Source organism: Coregonus lavaretus, assembly GCF_964263955.1.
Source record: "Coregonus lavaretus genome assembly, chromosome: 26".
Lineage (NCBI taxonomy): Eukaryota > Metazoa > Chordata > Actinopteri > Salmoniformes > Salmonidae > Coregonus > Coregonus lavaretus.
The window spans coordinates 41,206,141-41,226,573 of NC_140013.1; the positions used below are offsets into that span (position 1 = coordinate 41,206,141).

The 20,433-nt window shown below is 46.2% G+C and overlaps 1 protein-coding gene across 1 annotated transcript in view; it reads right to left on the bottom strand.

Moving 5' to 3' along the window:
• The window catches only part of gbe1b (glucan (1,4-alpha-), branching enzyme 1b), a 250,919-nt gene that overhangs the window by 94,157 nt on the left and 136,329 nt on the right, over positions 1-20,433 (bottom strand). Inside the window, exons 11-12 of the mRNA XM_084143478.1 lie at positions 12,989-13,099; positions 9,423-9,594 (exon numbers count right to left, since the gene is read on the bottom strand). Coding sequence (XP_083999604.1) covers positions 9,423-9,594; positions 12,989-13,099 — 283 coding nt within the window. The remainder of the gene's footprint in view (positions 1-9,422; positions 9,595-12,988; positions 13,100-20,433) is intronic.

The following is a 20,433-nucleotide window of genomic DNA, read 5'->3' on the forward strand; positions in this document are numbered from 1 at the left end:
GCCTTGTTTGTTGTATAGTGAAGATAATTTGCAGCAGCACACACACGAATGAGCTCATGACTCCTTTCTATACGCACCAGAATGATGATCCGTTTCCCTGAATTGCAAAACACGGGGAAAATATCCCGGCGAATACAAAATACACGGAGCTCCACCGAGCTTCACTATCCTCCACAATAAACAATCACACACAAAGACATGGGGGACAGAGGGAACACTTATACAGGTACTGATGAGGGGATATGAACCAGGTGTGTGTGATAAACAAGACAAAACAAATGGAATGATGAGATGAGGAGCGGCAGTGGCTAGAAGGCTGGTGATGACGAACGCCGAAGCCTGCCCAAACAAGGAGAGGAGGCAGCTTTGGAGGAAGTCGTGACAGTGGCCACTTGGAAACACCAGTTAGTCCTCTCACTGAAACCCATTTGTTGTCTTATGTTTCACCTACAACACATTTTCCAGGAATATTACATTCATGTTACTGAATGTATCCAGAGTATTTTCAGAGTTCTTTATCAACAAATGCGGTGAAAAGTACAGTAAATGATAAATGCACATCAAATCAACAGTTTGGATTCAGTCTTGTGTCAGGTGAACTGTTGTATCCTCACCTTTAGTCTGATAATGTTCCCATAATCTTCAGACGGTTGCCTTTAGATTTCTACCATGGTTATGCATTCCATATTTATTCTATAAGAAACGTTTCAATGAAGCCCTATCCATACATGTAAATCCCCACAAGTGTAAAGGGCTAACGGCCAGCCCAGACACAGTCAGACAATGGTACCAGACCTCAGGATGCCAATGAGGAGAAAAGGTCAATGATTTCTTCATTATAAAAAAAAAAAAAAAAAAAAAATGGCTTTTACAATACTGTGTTTCAACATGATCACCAAGCTACATTATCGTCTCCAGAGGGCACCCTATTCCCTTTATAATGCCCTGCTTCTGACCAGGGCCTATAGGGAAAAGGGTGTCATTTGGGATGCAGACATAGTGTATTACTTCCAGCAGGTTGAGAACGTTATCTGATGGCAACTGGTCTTATGAAAAGCTTATCTTCAAATTACAATGAGTCACACTGAGAAAAATATATATTCTGAGATTTTTGGAGAGTAGAGAGCTACGGTTAGCATTTAATCTGATCTGATGACATTCACACTATCTATAGGGTGACATAGTGGGGAGCAGTCTATAGGGTTACATACTGGGGAGCAGTCTATAGGGTTACATACTGGGGGAGCAGTCTATAGGGTTACATACTGGGGGAGCAGTCTATAGGGTTACATAGTGGGGAGCAGTCTATAGGGTTACATACTGGGGGAGCAGTCTATAGGGTTACATACTGGGGGAGCAGTCTATAGGGTGGAGCAGTCTATAGGGTCACATACTGGGGAGCAGTCTATAGTGTGGAGCAGTCTATAGGGTCACATACTGGGGAGCAGTCTATAGGGTGGAGCAGTCTATAGGGTCACATACTGGGGAGCAGTCTATAGGGTGGAGCAGTCTATAGGGTCACATACTGGGGAGCAGTCTATAGGGTGGAGCAGTCTATAGGGTCACATACTGGGGAGCAGTCTATAGGGTGGAGCAGTCTATAGGGTCACATAGTGGGGAGCAGTCTATAGGGTTACATACTGGGGAGCAGTCTATAGGGTTACATACTGGGGAACAGTCTATAGGGTTACATACTGGGGAGCAGTCTATAGGGTGGAGCAGTCTATAGGGTTACATACTGGGGGAGCAGTCTATAGGGTTACATACTGGGGGAGCAGTCTATAGGGTTACATACTGGGGGAGCAGTCTATAGGGTCACATACTGGGGGAGCAGTCTATAGGGTTACATACTGGGGAACAGTCTATAGGGTTACATACTGGGGAGCAGTCTATAGGGTGGAGCAGTCTATAGGGTTACATACTGGGGGAGCAGTCTATAGGGTTACATACTGGGGAGCAGTCTATAGGGTGGAGCAGTCTATAGGGTTACATACTGGGGAGCAGTCTATAGGGTGGAGCAGTCTATAGGGTTACATACTGGGGAGCAGTCTATAGGGTGGAGCAGTCTATAGGGTTACATACTGGGGGAGCAGTCTATAGGGTTACATACTGGGGGAGCAGTCTATAGGGTTACATACTGGGGGAGCAGTCTATAGGGTTACATACGGGGGGAGCAGTCTATAGGGTTACATACTGGGGAGCAGTCTATAGGGTGGAGCAGTCTATAGGGTTACATACTGGGGGAGCAGTCTATAGGGTTACATACTGGGGGAGCAGTCTATAGGGTGGAGCAGTCTATAGGGTGGAGCAGTCTACAGGGTTACATACTGGGGGAGCAGTCTATAGGGTTACATAGTGGGGAGCAGTATATAGGGTTACATACTGGGGGAGCAGTCTATAGGGTCACATACTGGGGGAGCAGTCTATAGGGTTACATACTGGGGAGCAGTCTATAGGGTTACATACTTGGGGAGCAGTCTATAGGGTTACATACTGGGGGAGGAGTCTATAGGGTTACATACTGGGGGAGCAGTCTATAGGGTTACATACTGGGGGAGCAGTCTATAGGGTGGAGCAGTCTATAGGGTTAGATATTGGGGGAGCAGTCTACAGGGTTACATACTGGGGAGCAGTCTATAAGGTGGAGCAGTCTACAGGGTTACATACTGGGGGAGCAGTCTATAGGGTTACATAGTGGGGAGCAGTCTATAGGGTTACATACTGGGGGAGCAGTCTATAGGGTGGAGCAGTCTATAGGGTTACATACTGGGGGAGCAGTCTATAGGGTTACATAGTGGGGAGCAGTCTACAGGGTTACAAACTGGGGAGCAGTCTATAGGGTGGAGCAGTCTATAGGGTTACATACTGGGGGAGCAGTCTATAGGGTCACATACTGGGGAGCAGTCTATAGGGTGGAGCAGTCTATAGGGTCACATAGTGGGGAGCAGTCTATAGGGTTACATACCGGGGAGCAGTCTATAGGGTTACATACTGGGGAACAGTCTATAGGGTTACATACTGGGGAGCAGTCTATAGGGTGGAGCAGTCTATAGGGTTACATACTGGGGGAGCAGTCTATAGGGTTACATACTGGGGGAGCAGTCTATAGGGTGGAGCAGTCTATAGGGTTACATACTGGGGAGCAGTCTATAGGGTGGAGCAGTCTATAGGGTTACATACTGGGGAGCAGTCTATAGGGTGGAGCAGTCTATAGGGTTACATACTGGGGGAGCAGTCTATAGGGTTACATACTGGGGGAGCAGTCTATAGGGTTACATACTGGGGGAGCAGTCTATAGGGTTACATACTGGGGAGCAGTCTATAGGGTGGAGCAGTCTATAGGGTTACATACTGGGGGAGCAGTCTATAGGGTTACATAGGGTGGAGCAGTCTATAGGGTTACATACTGGGGGAGCAGTCTATAGGGTTACATACTGGGGGAGCAGTCTATAGGGTGGAGCAGTCTATAGGGTGGAGCAGTCTACAGGGTTACATACTGGGGGAGCAGTCTATAGGGTTGCATAGTGGGGAGCAGTCTATAGGGTTACATACTGGGGGAGCAGTCTATAGGGTCACATACTGGGGGAGCAGTCTATAGGGTTACATACTGGGGAGCAGTCTATAGGGTTACATACTGGGGAGCAGTCTATAGGGTGGAGCAGTCTACAGGGTTACATACTGGGGGAGCAGTCTATAGGGTTACATACTGGGGGAGCAGTCTATAGGGTTACATACTGGGGGAGCAGTCTATAGGGTTACATACTGGGGGAGCAGTCTATAGGGTCACATACTGGGGGAGCAGTCTATAGGGTTACATACTGGGGGAGCAGTCTATAGGGTTACATACTGGGGGAGCAGTCTATAGGGTTACATACTGGGGGAGCAGTCTATAGGGTGGAGCAGTCTATAGGGTTACATATTGGGGGAGCAGTCTACAGGGTTACATACTGGGGAGCAGTCTATAGGGTGGAGCAGTCTACAGGGTTACATACTGGGGGAGCAGTCTATAGGGTTACATAGTGGGGAGCAGTCTATAGGGTTACATACTGGGGGAGCAGTCTATAGGGTGGAGCAGTCTATAGGGTTACATACTGGGGGAGCAGTCTATAGGGTTACATAGTGGGGAGCAGTCTACAGGGTTACAAACTGGGGAGCAGTCTATAGGGTGGAGCAGTCTATAGGGTTACATAATGGGGAGCAGTCTACAGGGTTACAAACTGGGGAGCAGTCTATAGGGTGGAGCAGTCTATAGGGTTACATACTGGGGGAGCAGTCTATAGGGTGGAGCAGTCTATAGGGTTACATACTGGGGGAGCAGTCTATAGGGTTACATAGTGGGGAGCAGTCTACAGGGTTACAAACTGGGGAGCAGTCTATAGGGTGGAGCAGTCTATAGGGTTACATAATGGGGAGCAGTCTACAGGGTTACAAACTGGGGAGCAGTCTATAGGGTGGAGCAGTCTATAGGGTTACATACTGGGGGAGCAGTCTATAGGGTGGAGCAGTCTATAGGATTACATACTGGGGGAGCAGTCTATAGGGTTACATAGTGGGGAGCAGTGTACAGGGTTACAAACTGGGGAGCAGTCTATAGGGTGGAGCAGTCTATAGGGTTACATACTGGGGGAGCAGTCTATAGGGTGGAGCAGTCTATAGGGTTACATACTGGGGGAGCAGTCTATAGGGTTACATAGTGGGGAGCAGTCTACAGGGTTACAAACTGGGGAGCAGTCTATAGGGTGGAGCAGTCTATAGGGTTACATACTGGGGGAGCAGTCTATAGGGTTACATACTGGGGGAGCAGTCTATAGGGTTACATACTGGGGAGCAGTCTATAGGGTGGAGCAGTCTATAGGGTTACATACTGGGGGAGCAGTCTATAGGGTTACATACTGGGGAGCAGTCTATAGGGTCACATACTGGGGAGCAGTCTATAGGGTGGAGCAGTCTATAGTGGGGAGCAGTCTATAGGGTTACATACTGGGGAGCAGTCTATATGGTGGAGCAGTCTATAGGGTCACAAACTGGGGACCAGTCTATAGGGTGGAGCAGTCTATAGGGTTACAAACTGGGGAGCAGTCTATAGGGTGGAGCAGTCTATAGGGTTACATACTGGGGAGCAGTCTATAGGGTCACATACTGGGGAGCAGTCTATAGGGTTACATACTGGGGGAGCAGTCTATAGGGTTATATACTGGGGAGCAGTCTATAGGGTTACATACTGGGGAGCAGTCTATAGGGTCACATACTGGGGAGCAGTCTATAGGGTCACATATTGGGGAGCAGTCTATAGGGTTACATACTGGGGGAGCAGTCTATAGGGTTACATACTGGGGAGCAGTCTATAGGGTTACATACTGGGGAGCAGTCTATAGGGTTACATAGTGGGGAGCAGTCTACAGGGTTACAAACTGGGGAGCAGTCTATAGGGTGGAGCAGTCTATAGGGTTACATACTGGGGGAGCAGTCTATAGGGTTACATACTGGGGGAGCAGTCTATAGGGTTACATACTGGGGAGCAGTCTATAGGGTGGAGCAGTCTATAGGGTTACATACTGGGGGAGCAGTCTATAGGGTTACATACTGGGGAGCAGTCTATAGGGTCACATACTGGGGAGCAGTCTATAGGGTGGAGCAGTCTATAGTGGGGAGCAGTCTATAGGGTTACATACTGGGGAGCAGTCTATATGGTGGAGCAGTCTATAGGGTCACAAACTGGGGACCAGTCTATAGGGTGGAGCAGTCTATAGGGTTACAAACTGGGGAGCAGTCTATAGGGTGGAGCAGTCTATAGGGTTACATACTGGGGAGCAGTCTATAGGGTCACATACTGGGGAGCAGTCTATAGGGTTACATACTGGGGGAGCAGTCTATAGGGTTATATACTGGGGAGCAGTCTATAGGGTTACATACTGGGGAGCAGTCTATAGGGTCACATACTGGGGAGCAGTCTATAGGGTCACATATTGGGGAGCAGTCTATAGGGTTACATACTGGGGGAGCAGTCTATAGGGTTACATACTGGGGAGCAGTCTATAGGGTTACATACTGGGGAGCAGTCTATAGGGTCACATACTGGGGAGCAGTCTATAGGGTCATATATTGGGGAGCAGTCTATAGGGTTAAATACTGGGGGAGCAGTCTATAAGGTTACATACTGGGGAGCAGTCTATAGGGTCACATACTGGGGAGCAGTCTATAGGGTTACATACTGGGGGAGCAGTCTATGGGGTGGAGCAGTCTATAGGGTCACATACTGGGGACCAGTCTATAGGGTTACATACTGGGGGAGCAGTCTATAGGGTTACATAGTGGGGAGCAGTCTACAGGGTCACATACTGGGGAGCAGTCTATAGGGTTACATACTGGGGGAGCAGTCTATAGGGTTACATACTGGGGAGCAGTCTATAGGGTCACATAGTGGGGAGCAGTCTATAGGGTTACATACTGGGGGAGCAGTCTATAGGGTTACATACTGGGGAGCAGTCTATAGGGTTACATAGTGGGGAGCAGTCTACAGGGTTACAAACAGGGGAGCAGTCTATAGGGTGGAGCAGTCTATAGGGTTACAAACTGGGGAGCAGTCTACAGGGTTACATACTGGGGGAGCAGTCTATAGGGTTACATACTGGGGGAGCAGTCTATAGGGTGGAGCAGTCTATAGGGTTACATACTGGGGGAGCAGTCTATAGGGTTACATACTGGGGAGCAGTCTATAGGGTTACATACTGGGGAGCAGTCTATGGGGTGGAGCAGTCTATAGGGTTACATACTGGGGGAGCAGTCTATAGGGTTAGAAACTGGGGAGCAGTCTATAGGGTTACATACTGGGGAGCAGTCTATAGGGTGGAGCAGTCTATAGGGTTACATACTGGGGGAGCAGTCTATAGGGTTACATACTGGGGAGCAGTCTATAGGGTTACATAGTGGGGAGAAGTCTACAGGGTTACATACTGGGGGAGCAGTCTATAGGGTTACATACTAGGGAGCAGTCTATGGGGTGGAGCAGTCTATAGGGTTACATACTGGGGGAGCAGTCTATAGGGTGGAGCAGTCTATATGGTTACATACTGGGGAGCAGTCTACAGGGTTACATACTGGGGGAGCAATCTATAGGGTGACATAGTGGGGAGCAGTCTATAGGGTGGAGCAGTCTATAGGGTTACATACTGGGGAGCAGTCTATAGGGTCACATAGTGGGGAGCAGTCTATGGGGTTACATATTGGGGGAGCAGTCTATAGGGTTACATACTGGGGAGCAGTCTATAGGGTCACATAGTGGGGAGCAGTCTATGGGGTTACATATTGGGGGAGCAGTCTATAGGGTTACATACTGGGGAGCAGTCTATAGGGTCACATACTGGGGAGCAGTCTACAGGGTTACATACTGGGGAACAGTCTACAGGGTTACATACTGGGGAACAGTCTACAGGGTGGAGCAGTCTATAGGGTTACATACTGGGGAGCAGTCTATAGGGTCACATACTGGGGAACAGTCTACAGGGTTACATACTGGGGAACAGTCTACAGGGTGGAGCAGTCTATAGGGTCACATAGTGGGGAGCAGTCTATAGGGTGGAGCAGTCTATAGGGTTACATAGTTGGGAGCAGTCTATAGGGTTACATACTGGGGAGCAGTCTATAGGGTGGAGCAGTCTATAGGGTGGAGCAGTCTATAGGGTTACATACTAATGTGTGGCTAGTGTCAGTGCTTTTACACACAGTGAACACAGGTTAAAGAACATCAGAACCTTTGTTGTTGCTGTTTGTTTTTGTTTGTTTTATTGGCTCAGATTATTTATTTTATTCCATTCCATTGTGTTAATGTTTGTATGTTTACATGTTCACCTGCCCGGGGACTGCAGACGGAAATTAGTTGTCTAAATCTGGTACAACATATTTTTTCTCAAGTGTCCTCAGACGTATTTTTTGTTGTACATTGTCCCTGTTCAAATAAACGTAATAATAATAATAACAATAATAATGTTATTTCTCTATCAATGTGTTTCAGCTATCGGCAATGCTACATTACCTATTTTACTGTCAGAGAAAATACGTTATAAAATTGTGAATAAGGCCAAATGTTGTTTCAAATGTCAATGAATCCTTACTATCATCTTAATAAAACTGGTCTAACTGCACACTCTTCTGATTGGTCTAACTGCACACTCTTCTGATTGGTCTAACTGCACACTCTTCTGATTGGTCTAACTGCACACTCTTCTGATTGGTCTAACTGCACGCTCTTCTGATTGGTCTAACTGCACACTCTTCTGATTGGTCTAACTGCACGCTCTTCTGATTGGTCCAACTGAACGCTCTTCTGATTGGTCCAACTTAACGCTCTTCTGATTGGTCCAACTTAACGCTCTTCTGATTGGTCCAACTTAACGCTCTTCTGATTGGTCCAACTGAACGCTCTCCTGATTGGTCTAACATTAACACTCTTCTGATTGGTCTAACTGAACGCTCTTCTGATTGGTCCATCTGAACGCTCTTCTGATTGGTCCAACTGAACGCTCTTCTGATTGGTCTAAAATGAACACTTTTCTCATGAGTTGTCGTCTCTGGATCTGCATCTGTTTCCATTGCGACACATACATGAAGTTAGAGAGGTAGCCTTCTTTTACACCCTTCCCCCCAACTCACCCTATGAAGTTGGGTACCCCTCCCCCTACTCACCCATGAAGTTGGGTACCCCTCCCCCTACTCACCCATGAAGTTGGGGTACCCCTCTCCCACCAACACAGCCACACCCTTTCCCCCCGACTCACCCATGAAGTTGAGGTAGCCCTCTCCCCCCGACTCACCCATGAAGTTGATGTACCCCTCTCCCCCCGACTCACCCATGAAGATGAGGTAGCCCTCTCCACCCGACTCACCCATGAAGTTGAGGTAGCCCTCTCCCCCGACTCACCCATGAAGTTGAGGTACCCCCCTCTCCCCCAACTCACCCATGAAGTTGAGGTACCCCCCTCTCCCCCAACTCACCCATGAAGTTGAGGTACCCCCCTCTCCCCCAACTCACCCATGAAGTTTAGGTAGCCCTCTCCCCCGACTCACCCATGAAGTTTAGGTAGCCCTCTCCCCCGACTCACCCATGAAGTTGAGGTACCCCCCTCTCCCCCAACTCACCCATGAAGTTTAGGTAGCCCTCTCCCCCCAACTCACCCGTGAAGTTGAGGTACCCCTCTCCCCCCAACTCACTCATGAAGTTGAGGTACCCCTCTCCCCCCAACTCACTCATGAAGTTGAGGTACCCCTCTCCCCCCAACTCACCCATGAAGTTGAGGTACCCCTCTCCCCCAACTCACCCGTGAAGTTGAGGTACCCCTCTCCCCCCAACTCACTCATGAAGTTGAGGTACCCCTCTCCCCCCAACTCACCCATGAAGTTGAGGTACCCCTCTCCCCCCAACTCACCCATGAAGTTGAGGTAGCCCTCTCCCCCCAGAGCGTGTGTGAGGAGGCGGATCATCTTATGGAGCTGGATGCCTCGGTCGATGACGGGCGTCATGGGGATCAGAGAACTCATGTTGGTGTACATCTCTTTATCCATCAGCCAGAATGCCAAGGACTTATCACCTACCAGAGACTAGCGAGAGTGATATATATATATACATATATAGAGAGAGATAGATGTAGAGAGAGAGAGAGATGTAGAGAGAGCGAGAGAGAGATATAGAGAGAGTGAGAGATGTAGAGAGAGCGAGAGATGTAGAGAGAGATGTGAAGAGAGAGATAAAGAGAGAGTTGTAGAGACGTAGAGAGAGAGACGTAGAGAGAGATGTAGAAAGAGAGAGAGAGGGGTAGAGAGAGAGGTGTAAAGAGAGAGAGAGAGATGTAGAGAGAGATGTAGAGAGAGATATGTAGAGAGAGCGAGAGAGATGTAGTGAGAGCGAGAGAGATGTAGATGTAGAGAGAGAGAGATGTAGAAAAATAAATAAAGATAATTACTTGACACGGAAAGAATTAACAAAAAAACAGAGCAAACTAGAATGCTTTTTGGCCCTAAACAGAGAGTACACAGTGTCAGAATACCTGACCACTGTGACTGACCCAAAATTAAGGAAACCTTTAACTACGTACAGACTCAGTGAGCATAGCCTTGCTATTGAGAAAGGTCTAACAAGAAAGACCTGGCTCTCAAGAGAAGACAGGCTATGTGCACACTGCCCACAAAATGAGGTGGAAACTGAGCTGCACTTCCTAACCTCCTGCCAAATGTATGACCATATTAGAGACACATACAGTGGGGAAAAAAAGTATTTAGTCAGCCACCAATTGTGCAAGTTCTCCCACTTAAAAAGATGAGAGAGGCCTGTAATTTTCATCATAGGTACACGTCAACTATGACAGACAAATTGAGAAAAGAAATTCCAGAAAATCACATTGTAGGATTTTTTATGAATTTATTTGCAAATTATGGTGGAAAATAAGTATTTGGTCACCTACAAACAAGCAAGATTTCTGGCTCTCACAGACCTGTAACTTCTTCTTTAAGAGGCTCCTCTGTCCTCCACTCGTTACCTGTATTAATGGCACCTGTTTGAACTTGTTATCAGTATACATGACACCTGTCCACAACCTCAAACAGTCACACTCCAAAAACCACTATGGCCAAGACCAAAGAGCTGTCAAAGGACACCAGAAACAAAATTGTAGACCTGCACCAGGCTGGGAAGACTGAATCTGCAATAGGTAGGCAGCTTGGTTTGAAGAAATCAACTGTGGGAGCAATTATTAGGAAATGGAAGACATACAAGACCACTGATAATCTCCCTCGATCTGGGGCTCCACGCAAGATCTCACCCTGTGGGGTCAAAATGATCACAAGAACGGTGAGCAAAATTCCCAGAACCACACGGGGGGACCTAGTGAAGGACCTGCAGAGAGCTGGGACCAAAGTAACAAAGCCTACTATCAGTAACACACTACGCCGCCAGGGACTCAAATCCTGCAGTGCAAGACGTGTCCCCCTGCTTAAGCCAGTACATGTCCAGGCCCGTCTGAAGTTTGCTAGAGTGCATCCAGAAGAGGATTGGGAGAATGTCATATGGTCAGATGAAACCAAAATAGAACTTTTTGGTAAAAACTCAACTCGTCGTGTTTGGAGGACAAAGAATGCTGAGTTGCATCCAAAGAACACCATACCTACTGTGAAGCATGAGGGTGGAAACATCATGCTTTGGGGCTGTTTTTCTGCAAAGGGACCAGGACGACTGATCCGTGTAAAGGAAAGAATGAATGGGGCCATGTATCGTGAGATTTTGAGTGAAAACCTCCTTCCATCAGCAAGGGCATTGAAGATGAAACGTGGCTGGGTCTTTCAGCATGACAATGATCCCAAACACACCGCCCGGGCAACGAAGGAGTGGCTTCGTAAGAAGCATTTCAAGGTCCTGGAGTGGCCTAGCCAGTCTCCAGATCTCAACCCCATAGAGAATCTTTGGAGGGAGTTGAAAGACCGTGTTGCCCAGCGACAGCCCCAAAACATCACTGCTCTAGAGGAGATCTGCATGGAGGAATGGGCCAAAATACCAGCAATAGTGTGTGAAAACCTTGTGAAGACTTACAGAAAACGTTTGACCTGTGTCATTGCCAACAAAGGGTATATAACAAAGTATTGAAAAACTTTTGTTATTGACCAAATACTTATTTTCCACCATAATTTGCAAATAAATTCATTAAAAATCCTACAATGTGATTTTCTGGATTTTTTCCCCTCATTTTGTCTGTCATAGTTGACGTGTACCTATGATGAAAATTACAGGCCTCTCTCATCTTTTTAAGTGGGAGAACTTGCACAATTGGTGGCTGACTAAATACTTTTTTCCCCACTGTATTTCCCTCAGATTACACAGACCCACAAAGAATTCAAAACAAATCAAAGTTTGATAAACTCCCGTATCTATTTGGGTGAAATATCACAGCAGCAAGACAATATAGCAAGACAACCCATATTTATATTTATTTATTTCCCTTTTGTACTTTAACTATTTGCACATTGTTACAACACTGTATATAACCATAATATGACATTTGAAATGTCTCCATTCCTTTGGAACTTCTGAGTGTAATGTTTACTGTTAAGTTTATATTGTCTATTATCTATTTCACTTGCTTTTCCCATGCCAATAAAGCCCTTTGAATGGAATTGAGCGAGATGTAGAGAGAGTGAGAGACATGTACATCTCATTCCAAAATCATGGGCATTAATATGGAGTTGGTCCCCCCTTTTCTGCTATAACAGCCTCCACTCTTCTGGGAAGGCTTTCCACTAGATGTTGGAACATTGCAGCGGGGACTTGCTTCCATTCAGCCACAAGAGCATTAGTGAAGTCGGGCACTGATGTTGGGCGATTAGGCCTGGCTCGCAGTTGGCGTTCCAATTCATCCCAAAGGTGTTCGATGGGGTTGAGGTCAGGGCTCTGTGCAGGCCAGTCAAGTTCTTCCACACCGATCTTGACAAACCATTTCTTTATGGACCTTGCTTTTTGCACGGGGGTATTGTCATGCTGAAACAGGAAAGGGCCTTCCCCAAATTTGCCACAAAGTTGGAAGCACATAATCATCTAGAATGTCACTGTATGCTGTAGCGTTAAGATTTCCCTTCACTTGAACTAAGGGGCCTAGACTGAACCATGAAAAACAGGCCCAGACCATTATTCCTCCACCAAACTTTACAGTTGGCACTATGCATTGGGGCATGTAGCGTTCTCCTGGCATATTCGCCAATCCCAGATTCGTCCATCAGACTGCCAGATGGTGAAGCGGGATTCATCACTCCAGAGAAAGCGTTTCCACACTGCTCCAGAGTCTAATGGCGGCGAACTTTACACCACTCCAGCCGACGGTTGGCATTGCGCATGGTGATCTTAGGCTTGTGTGTGGCTGCTCAGCCATGGAGCAGCCGCACACTCTGCCGACAGAGATAGATCTATAACCCTGTTAAATGAATGAATAAAGAGTTGTGATGGTTGTGTTACCTGGTCGTGGCTCTCTGCGTAGGCAATGCAGTTCTCTCCATATCGTCTGTTCGTCAGAGTGTACACAATGTTACCCATGTCCCAGTCCTCGTCCGCTAACTCCTTCAGAATCTAGACGTCAACATAAGACAAGAGGAATTACTGAATACAGCTTAATAATACACACACTAGTTAATTCATACACAAGGAGTACATTAGGAAGGGTGGAGACTGGGATTGAACCCCGATCTCCAGTGGGAGAGTAGAGTATGACTCAAGCTGGCAGCGTGTACAGGCTAGGCACCAAATTACTTCATAATTAAATCCTTCCTCTCCTCTCCTCTCTCTCTCCCCGTCCCAATCTCTCTATCTCTCCATCCCTCTCCTTCCTCTCCTCTCCTCTCCTCTCCTCTCCTCTCTCTCTCCACGTCCCAATCTCTCTATCTCTCCATCCCTCTCCTTCCTCTCCTCTCCTCTCCTCTCCCCGTCCCAATCTCTCTATCTCTCCATCCCTCTCCTTCCTCTCCAAGTTCAGGTGTGTCCCTCCCTGTTTGGGCCGTTTGCTTCCTAGTGAAAACACCCCTGTTGTCCCTACGCTACAGGAGGAGTAAACACCCCTGTTGTCCCTATGCTACAGGAGGAATAAACACCCCTGTTGTCCCTACGCTACAGGAGGAATAAACACCCCTGTTGTCCCTACGCTACAGGAGGAATAAACACCCCTGTTGTCCCTATGCTACAGGAGGAATAAACACCCCTGTTGTCCCTATGCTACAGGAGGAATAAACACCCCTGTTGTCCCTATGCTACAGGAGGAATAAACACCCCTGTTGTCCCTATGCTACAGGAGGAGTAAACACCCCTGTTGTCCCTATGCTACAGGAGGAATAAACACCCCTGTTGTCCCTACGCTACAGGAGGAGTATTAGGCCTATGGAAATAATAATAAATAATAATAATAATATGCCTTTTAGCAGACGCTTTTATCCAAAGCGACTTACAGTCATGCGTGCATACATTTTTTTTGTGTATGGGTGGTCCCGGGGATCAAACCCACTACCTTGGCGTTACAAGCGCCGTGCTCTACCAGCTGAGCTACAGAGGACCACAGAGGAAAGTAAAGTAAGTATACTCAACTGCAGTAAAGTAAGTATACTCAACTGCAGTAAAGTAAGTAGACTCAACTACAGTAAAGTAAGTAGACTCAACTACAGTAAAGTAAGTAGACTCAACTACAGTAAAGTAAGTAGTCGACTACAATAAGTAGTCAACTACAGTAAAGTAAGTAGACTCAACTACAGTAAAGTAAGTAGACTCAACTACAGTAAAGTAAGTAGTCAACTACAATAAGTAGTCAACTACAGTAAAGTAAGTAGTCAACTACAGTTAAGTAAGTAGACAACTACAGTAAAGTAAGTAGACTCAACTACAGTAAAGTAAGTAGACTCAACTACAGTAAAGTAAGTAGCCTCAACTACAGTAAAGTAAGTAGCCTCAACTACAGTAAAGTAAGTAGCCTCAACTACAGTAAAGTAAGTAGCCTCAACTACAGTAAAGTAAGTAGACTCAACTACAGTAAAGTAAGTAGGCTCAACTACAGTAAAGTAAGTAGACTCAACTACAGTAAAGTAAGTAGTCAACTACAATAAGTAGTCAACTACAGTAAAGTAAGTAGACTCAACTACAGTAAAGTAAGTAGTCAACTACAATAAGTAGTCAACTACAGTAAAGTAAGTAGACTCAACTACAGTAAAGTAAGTAGACTCAACTACAGTAAAGTAAGTACACTCAACTACAGTAAAGTAAGTAGTCAACTACAATAAGTAGTCAACTACAGTAAAGTAAGTAGACTCAACTACAGTAAAGTAAGTAGTCAACTACAATAAGTAGTCAACTACAGTAAAGTAAGTAGACTCAACTACAGTAAAGTAAGTACACTCAACTACAGTAAAGTAAGTACACTCAACTACAGTAAAGTAAGTAGTCAACTATAGTAAAGTCTGTGTCTAATAGGACAATGTTTTGACCCCAAACTGGTTCTTGTCAGGAAGATGTCCTCTTTAACACTAGAATCCTTGGTCCTAGAGGGACCCTCCTTCAAGCTAATGAGCAGTCATTCTGACTGCAACATTCTAACATTGTAATTAATACATTTCATATGCTATCACAAAATAATAATCATTTGGTTGTGTATATGAAGGTCTTAAGTAACATTAGAATATGATTATTTATATAATATATATATATATATATATATATATATATATATATATATATATATATATATATATATATATATATGTATATCATTTTCATTTATTTGTTACTGTATACCAGGGGTTCCCAAACTTTTTTGGCCATGACCCCATTTTGATATCTCAAAATTATTGCGACCCCCAACCATGTGAATTTTCTTTTAAAATTAACAGCCAATGTTTACTTTTTTATTTGGGGATATGGCAGTCAATTGAAAAACATTCTGTATTTCTGACTGTCTTCTCTTACTCACTGTCACATACTTTTAATGTGGGGCTATGACAGTCAATTGCAAATTTATCTAGCATAATCTCTCTTATCTCACCACCACTAATGAGATGGGTGTGGTCGACAGTTTACACCTCATCTCTGCTGTCACGTCCAACCTGGATTGTTACTGTATTTGGTTTTAATGCAGACCAGAGCACTGAATCCAGCTTCACACAGATATGAGCTGGCGAAGGGTGGCTACCATGAGTTTTATGGTGCTTTCAAGAAAACTGGGAGGTAAAATAATGACGTCAGTGATCTTTAGGTTGGAAAGTCGGAGCTCTAGAAAGAGACCGGAGTTGGATGACCGTTGAAAACTTTTTTTTACCAGTCAAAGCTTGTTTCTTTCAGAGGTCCCAGTTGTCTTGAATGCACTGAATTTGGAATTAGTAGATTTTCGTGTTCCCAGTTCTGAGTTCCCAGTTGTTTTGAATGCGGAATAAATGCTCAGAGGGAGACAGCATGGTATTCCCTTTGGGTCAGGAAACAAAACTCCTCTGTATTGACCCGTGAATGTATTCACTCACATGACAGTTCGATCAGATGTTCGATTTCACTTACTGGCATGTCAACTGAGACAGGATCACAGTCAAATGGATTGGGAAGTAGGTCCCAAAGTGCTCTTCCAAGCGTTGGAGGTGAGCAGTCATCAATCGTGTGGGACACTGATGCCGTTTTCTGTTATTTTCTTTTCATTACACAGAAAGTCAACCAAGTCTGTTCTTTTTTACATCCATTGTGAATGACAACAGTTCCTCTCTCAATGTGAAAAATCCAACACTCCTCCTCAATAACATAGAACATTATCATGCTCTGATCCCATATCTCCACATAGTTTTGTGAACTTTTACTTTATTTAGTAAAAAGGAGATGTGGAGAGAGTTGAAGAGCGTGACAGGGACGCTGCATGCCTCTGTCTGGTCACACATCGTTCATCTACTCTGTCTATCTCAGCAGTGGGTTTACCACACACACACACACACACACACACACACACACACACACACACACACACACAACACCGACTGCTCTCAGCCTAGTCTGACCTTCCTTAGTGATGCTTGACTAACTGACCAGTCAGTCAGTTAGTCAGCACTACACTAGCTACCTCTGAGACCCAGACCTGCGTGTCGATCGGTCCGCTACCCTTCGGGGATGCAATATTCATCTGGGGGAAGGATTTCTTTCTGGTTGCAGTTTTTCAGAATAATTTTTTGTTTGTACCACCCCCCCCCCCCCCCCCAGGAGGGGCTGTGGATGGTCTAGCCAGAGGAAAGCGAGCGAAGCGGAGAGCACTGTGTTTATTCATGTATTTCATCAGCGCTGGGAAGCGGTCATGTGTTTCTGAATGCAGATACAGGATGTGTGTGTGTGTGTGTGTGTGTGTGTGTGTGTGTGTGTGTGTGTGTGTGTGTGTGTGTGTGTGTTCTGTTTCTGAATGTAGAGAGGTCCTTTGAGGCCAACTGGCAGAGTTAGCCCTCCATATATTTGCACGTGTTTGCACGCCCTCATATTCTCCTCACACACACACACACACACACACTTTCAATTAGCAACAATATGAATGGACAGGGATAGAGGCCCCTCAGTGATATGAATGGACAGGGATAGAGGCCCCTCAGTGATATGAATGGACAGGGATAGAGGCCCCTCAGTGATATGAATGGACAGGGATAGAGGCCCCTCAGTGATATGAATGGGCAGGGATAGAGGCCCCTCAGTGATATGAATGGACAGGGATAGAGGCCCCTCAGTGATATGCGTGTTCTGTTTGTGTGTGTGTGCATCTGTCCGTGTGTGTGTGTGTTCTGGTGTGTCTGTTCTATGTGTCTGTTCTTCCACACAGCTGGAGAACATCTCTCCAGTCTCCTGGCTCCTCTAGTTGGGCCTCCTGCATTGCTGGAGAACATCTCTCCATTCCCCTGGCTCCTCTAGCTGGGTCTCCTGCATTGCTGGAGAACATCTCTCCAGTCTCCTGGCTCCTCTAGCTGGGCCTCCTGCATTGCTGGAGAACATCTCTCCAGTCCCATGGCTCCTCTAGTTGAGCCTCCTGCATTGCTGGAGAACATCTCTCCAGTCCCATGGCTCCTCTAGTTGAGCCTCCTGCATTGCTGGAGAACAGCTCTCCAGTCCCATGGCTCCTCTAGTTGGGCCTCCTGCATTGCTGGAGAACATCTCTCCAGTCCCATGGCTCCTCTAGTTGGGCCTCCTGCATTGCTGGAGAACATCTCTCCATTCCCCTGGCTCCTCTAGCTGGGTCTCCTGCATTGCTGGAGAACATCTCTCCAGTCCCCTGGCTCCTCTAGCTGGGCCTTCTGCATTGCTGGAGAACATCTCTCCAGTCCCATGGCTCCTCTAGTTGGGCCTCCTGCATTGCTGGAGAACATCTCTCCAGTCCCATGGCTCCTCTAGTTGGGCCTCCTGCATTGCTGGAGAACATCTCTCCAGTCCCATGGCTCCTCTAGTTGGGCCTCCTGCATTGCTGTGTACACAGTCTGTGTGTGTGCCCTGCATCTCCAGTCACCAGTCTGACTGATTGAAATGACTAATTTGTGTCGCTGCAGAAAGCTGTTAGCACCAACAGGCTGTGTGTATCTGTGTGTTAGCATTAACCAACAGGCTGTGTGTATCTGTGTGTTAGCATTAACCAACAGGCTGTGTGTATCTGTGTGTTAGCATTAACCAACAGGCTGTGTATCTGTGTGTTAGCACCAACCAACAGGCTGTGTGTATCTGTGTGTTAGCATTAACCAACAGGCTGTGTATCTGTGTGTTAGCACCAACCAACAGGCTGTGTGTATCTGTGTGTTAGCACCAACCAACAGGCTGTGAGTATCTGTGTGTTAGCATTAACCAACAGGCTGTGTGTATCTGTGTGTTAGCATTAACCAACAGGCTGTGTATCTGTGTGTTAGCACCAACCAACAGGCTGTGTGTATCTGTGTGTTAGCATTAACCAACAGGCTGTGTATCTGTGTGTTAGCACCAACCAACAGGCTGTGTGTATCTGTGTGTTAGCATTAACCAACAGGCTGTGTGTATCTGTGTGTTAGCATTAACCAACAGGCTGTGTGTATCTGTGTGTTAGCATTAACCATCAGGCTGTGTGTATCTGTGTGTTAGCATTAACCAACAGGCTGTGTGTATCTGTGTGTTAGCATTAACCAACAGGCTGTGTGTATCTGTGTGTTAGCATTAACCAACAGGCTGTGTGTTAGCATTAACCAACAGGCTGTGTGTATCTGTGTGTTAGCATTAACCAACAGGCTGTGTGTATCTGTGTGTTAGCATTAACCAACAGGCTGTGTGTATCTGTGTGTTAGCATTAACCAACAGGCTGTGTGTATCTGTGTGTTAGCATTAACCAACAGGCTGTGTGTATCTGTGTGTTAGCATTAACCAACAGGCTGTGTGTTAGCATTAACCAACAGGCTGTGTGTATCTGTGTGTTAGCATTAACCAACAGGCTGTGTGTATCTGTGTGTTAGCATTAACCAACAGGCTGTGTGTATCTGTGTGTTAGCATTAACCAACAGGCTGTGTGTATCTGTGTGTTAGCATTAACCAAAAGGCTGTGTGTATCTGTGTGTTAGCATTAACCAACAGGCTGTGTGTATCTGTGTGTTAGCATTAACCAACAGGCTGTGTGTATCTGTGTGTTAGCATTAACCAACAGGCTGTGTGTATCTGTGTGTTAGCATTAACCAACAGGCTGTGTGTATCTGTGTGTTAGCATTAACCAACAGGCTGTGTGTATCTGTGTGTTAGCATTAACCAACAGGCTGTGTGTATCTGTGTGTTAGCATTAACCAACAGGCTGTGTGTATCTGTGTGTTAGCATTAACCAACAGGCTGTGTGTATCTGTGTGTTAGCATTAACCAACAGGCTGTGTGTATCTGTGTGTTAGCATTAACCAACAGGCTGTGTGTATCTGTGTGTTAGCACCAACCAACAGGCTGTGTGTATCTGTGTGTTAGCATTAACCAACAGGCTGTGTGTATCTGTGTGTTAGCACCAACCAACAGGCTGTGTGTATCTGTGTGTTAGCATTAACCAACAGGCTGTGTGTATCTGTGTGTTAGCATTAACCAACAGGCTGTGTGTATCTGTGTGTTAGCATTAACCAACAGGCTGTGTGTATCTGTGTGTTAGCATTAACCAACAGGCTGTGTGTATCTGTGTGTTAGCATTAACCAACAGGCTGTGTGTATCTGTGTGTTAGCATTAACCAACAGGCTGTGTGTATCTGTGTGTTAGCATTAACCAACAGGCTGTGTGTATCTGTGTGTTAGCATTAACCAACAGGCTGTGTGTATCTGTGTGTTAGCATTAACCAACAGGCTGTGTGTATCTGTGTGTTAGCATTAACCAACAGGCTGTGTGTATCTGTGTGTTAGCATTAACCAACAGGCTGTGTGTATCTGTGTGTTAGCATTAACCAACAGGCTGTGTGTATCTGTGTGTTAGCATTAACCAACAGGCTGTGTGTATCTGTGTGTTAGCATTAACCAACAGGCTGTGAAAAACGAAGTTTTCCTAACGCAGCAGATAAGGTAGCAGTCAGAGTTGATGATTGAATCTGATTAGAACCCCGTCACTCCTAATGGATAATTTTACAAAAGCCCTCACATTTAACAGGCAACCTTCCCTGCAGCTACAAGAGATTGATATGTAATCGAAACAATTAAGAGCTGAAGTAGGATTGGAGGGGAGGAGGAAAGGAGGAGAGGAGGAGAGGGGGAGAGGAGAGGAGGAGAGGGGGAGAGGAGAGGAGGGGGAGAGGGGGAGAGGAGAGGAGGAGAGGGGGAGAGGAGAGGAGGGGGAGAGGGGGAGAGGAGAGGAGGAGAGGGGGAGAGGAGAGGAGGAGAGGAGAGGGAGAGAGGAGGGGCTGAGAGAGAGAGAGAGAGAGAGAGAGAGAGATGAACTGAGACAGGGTACT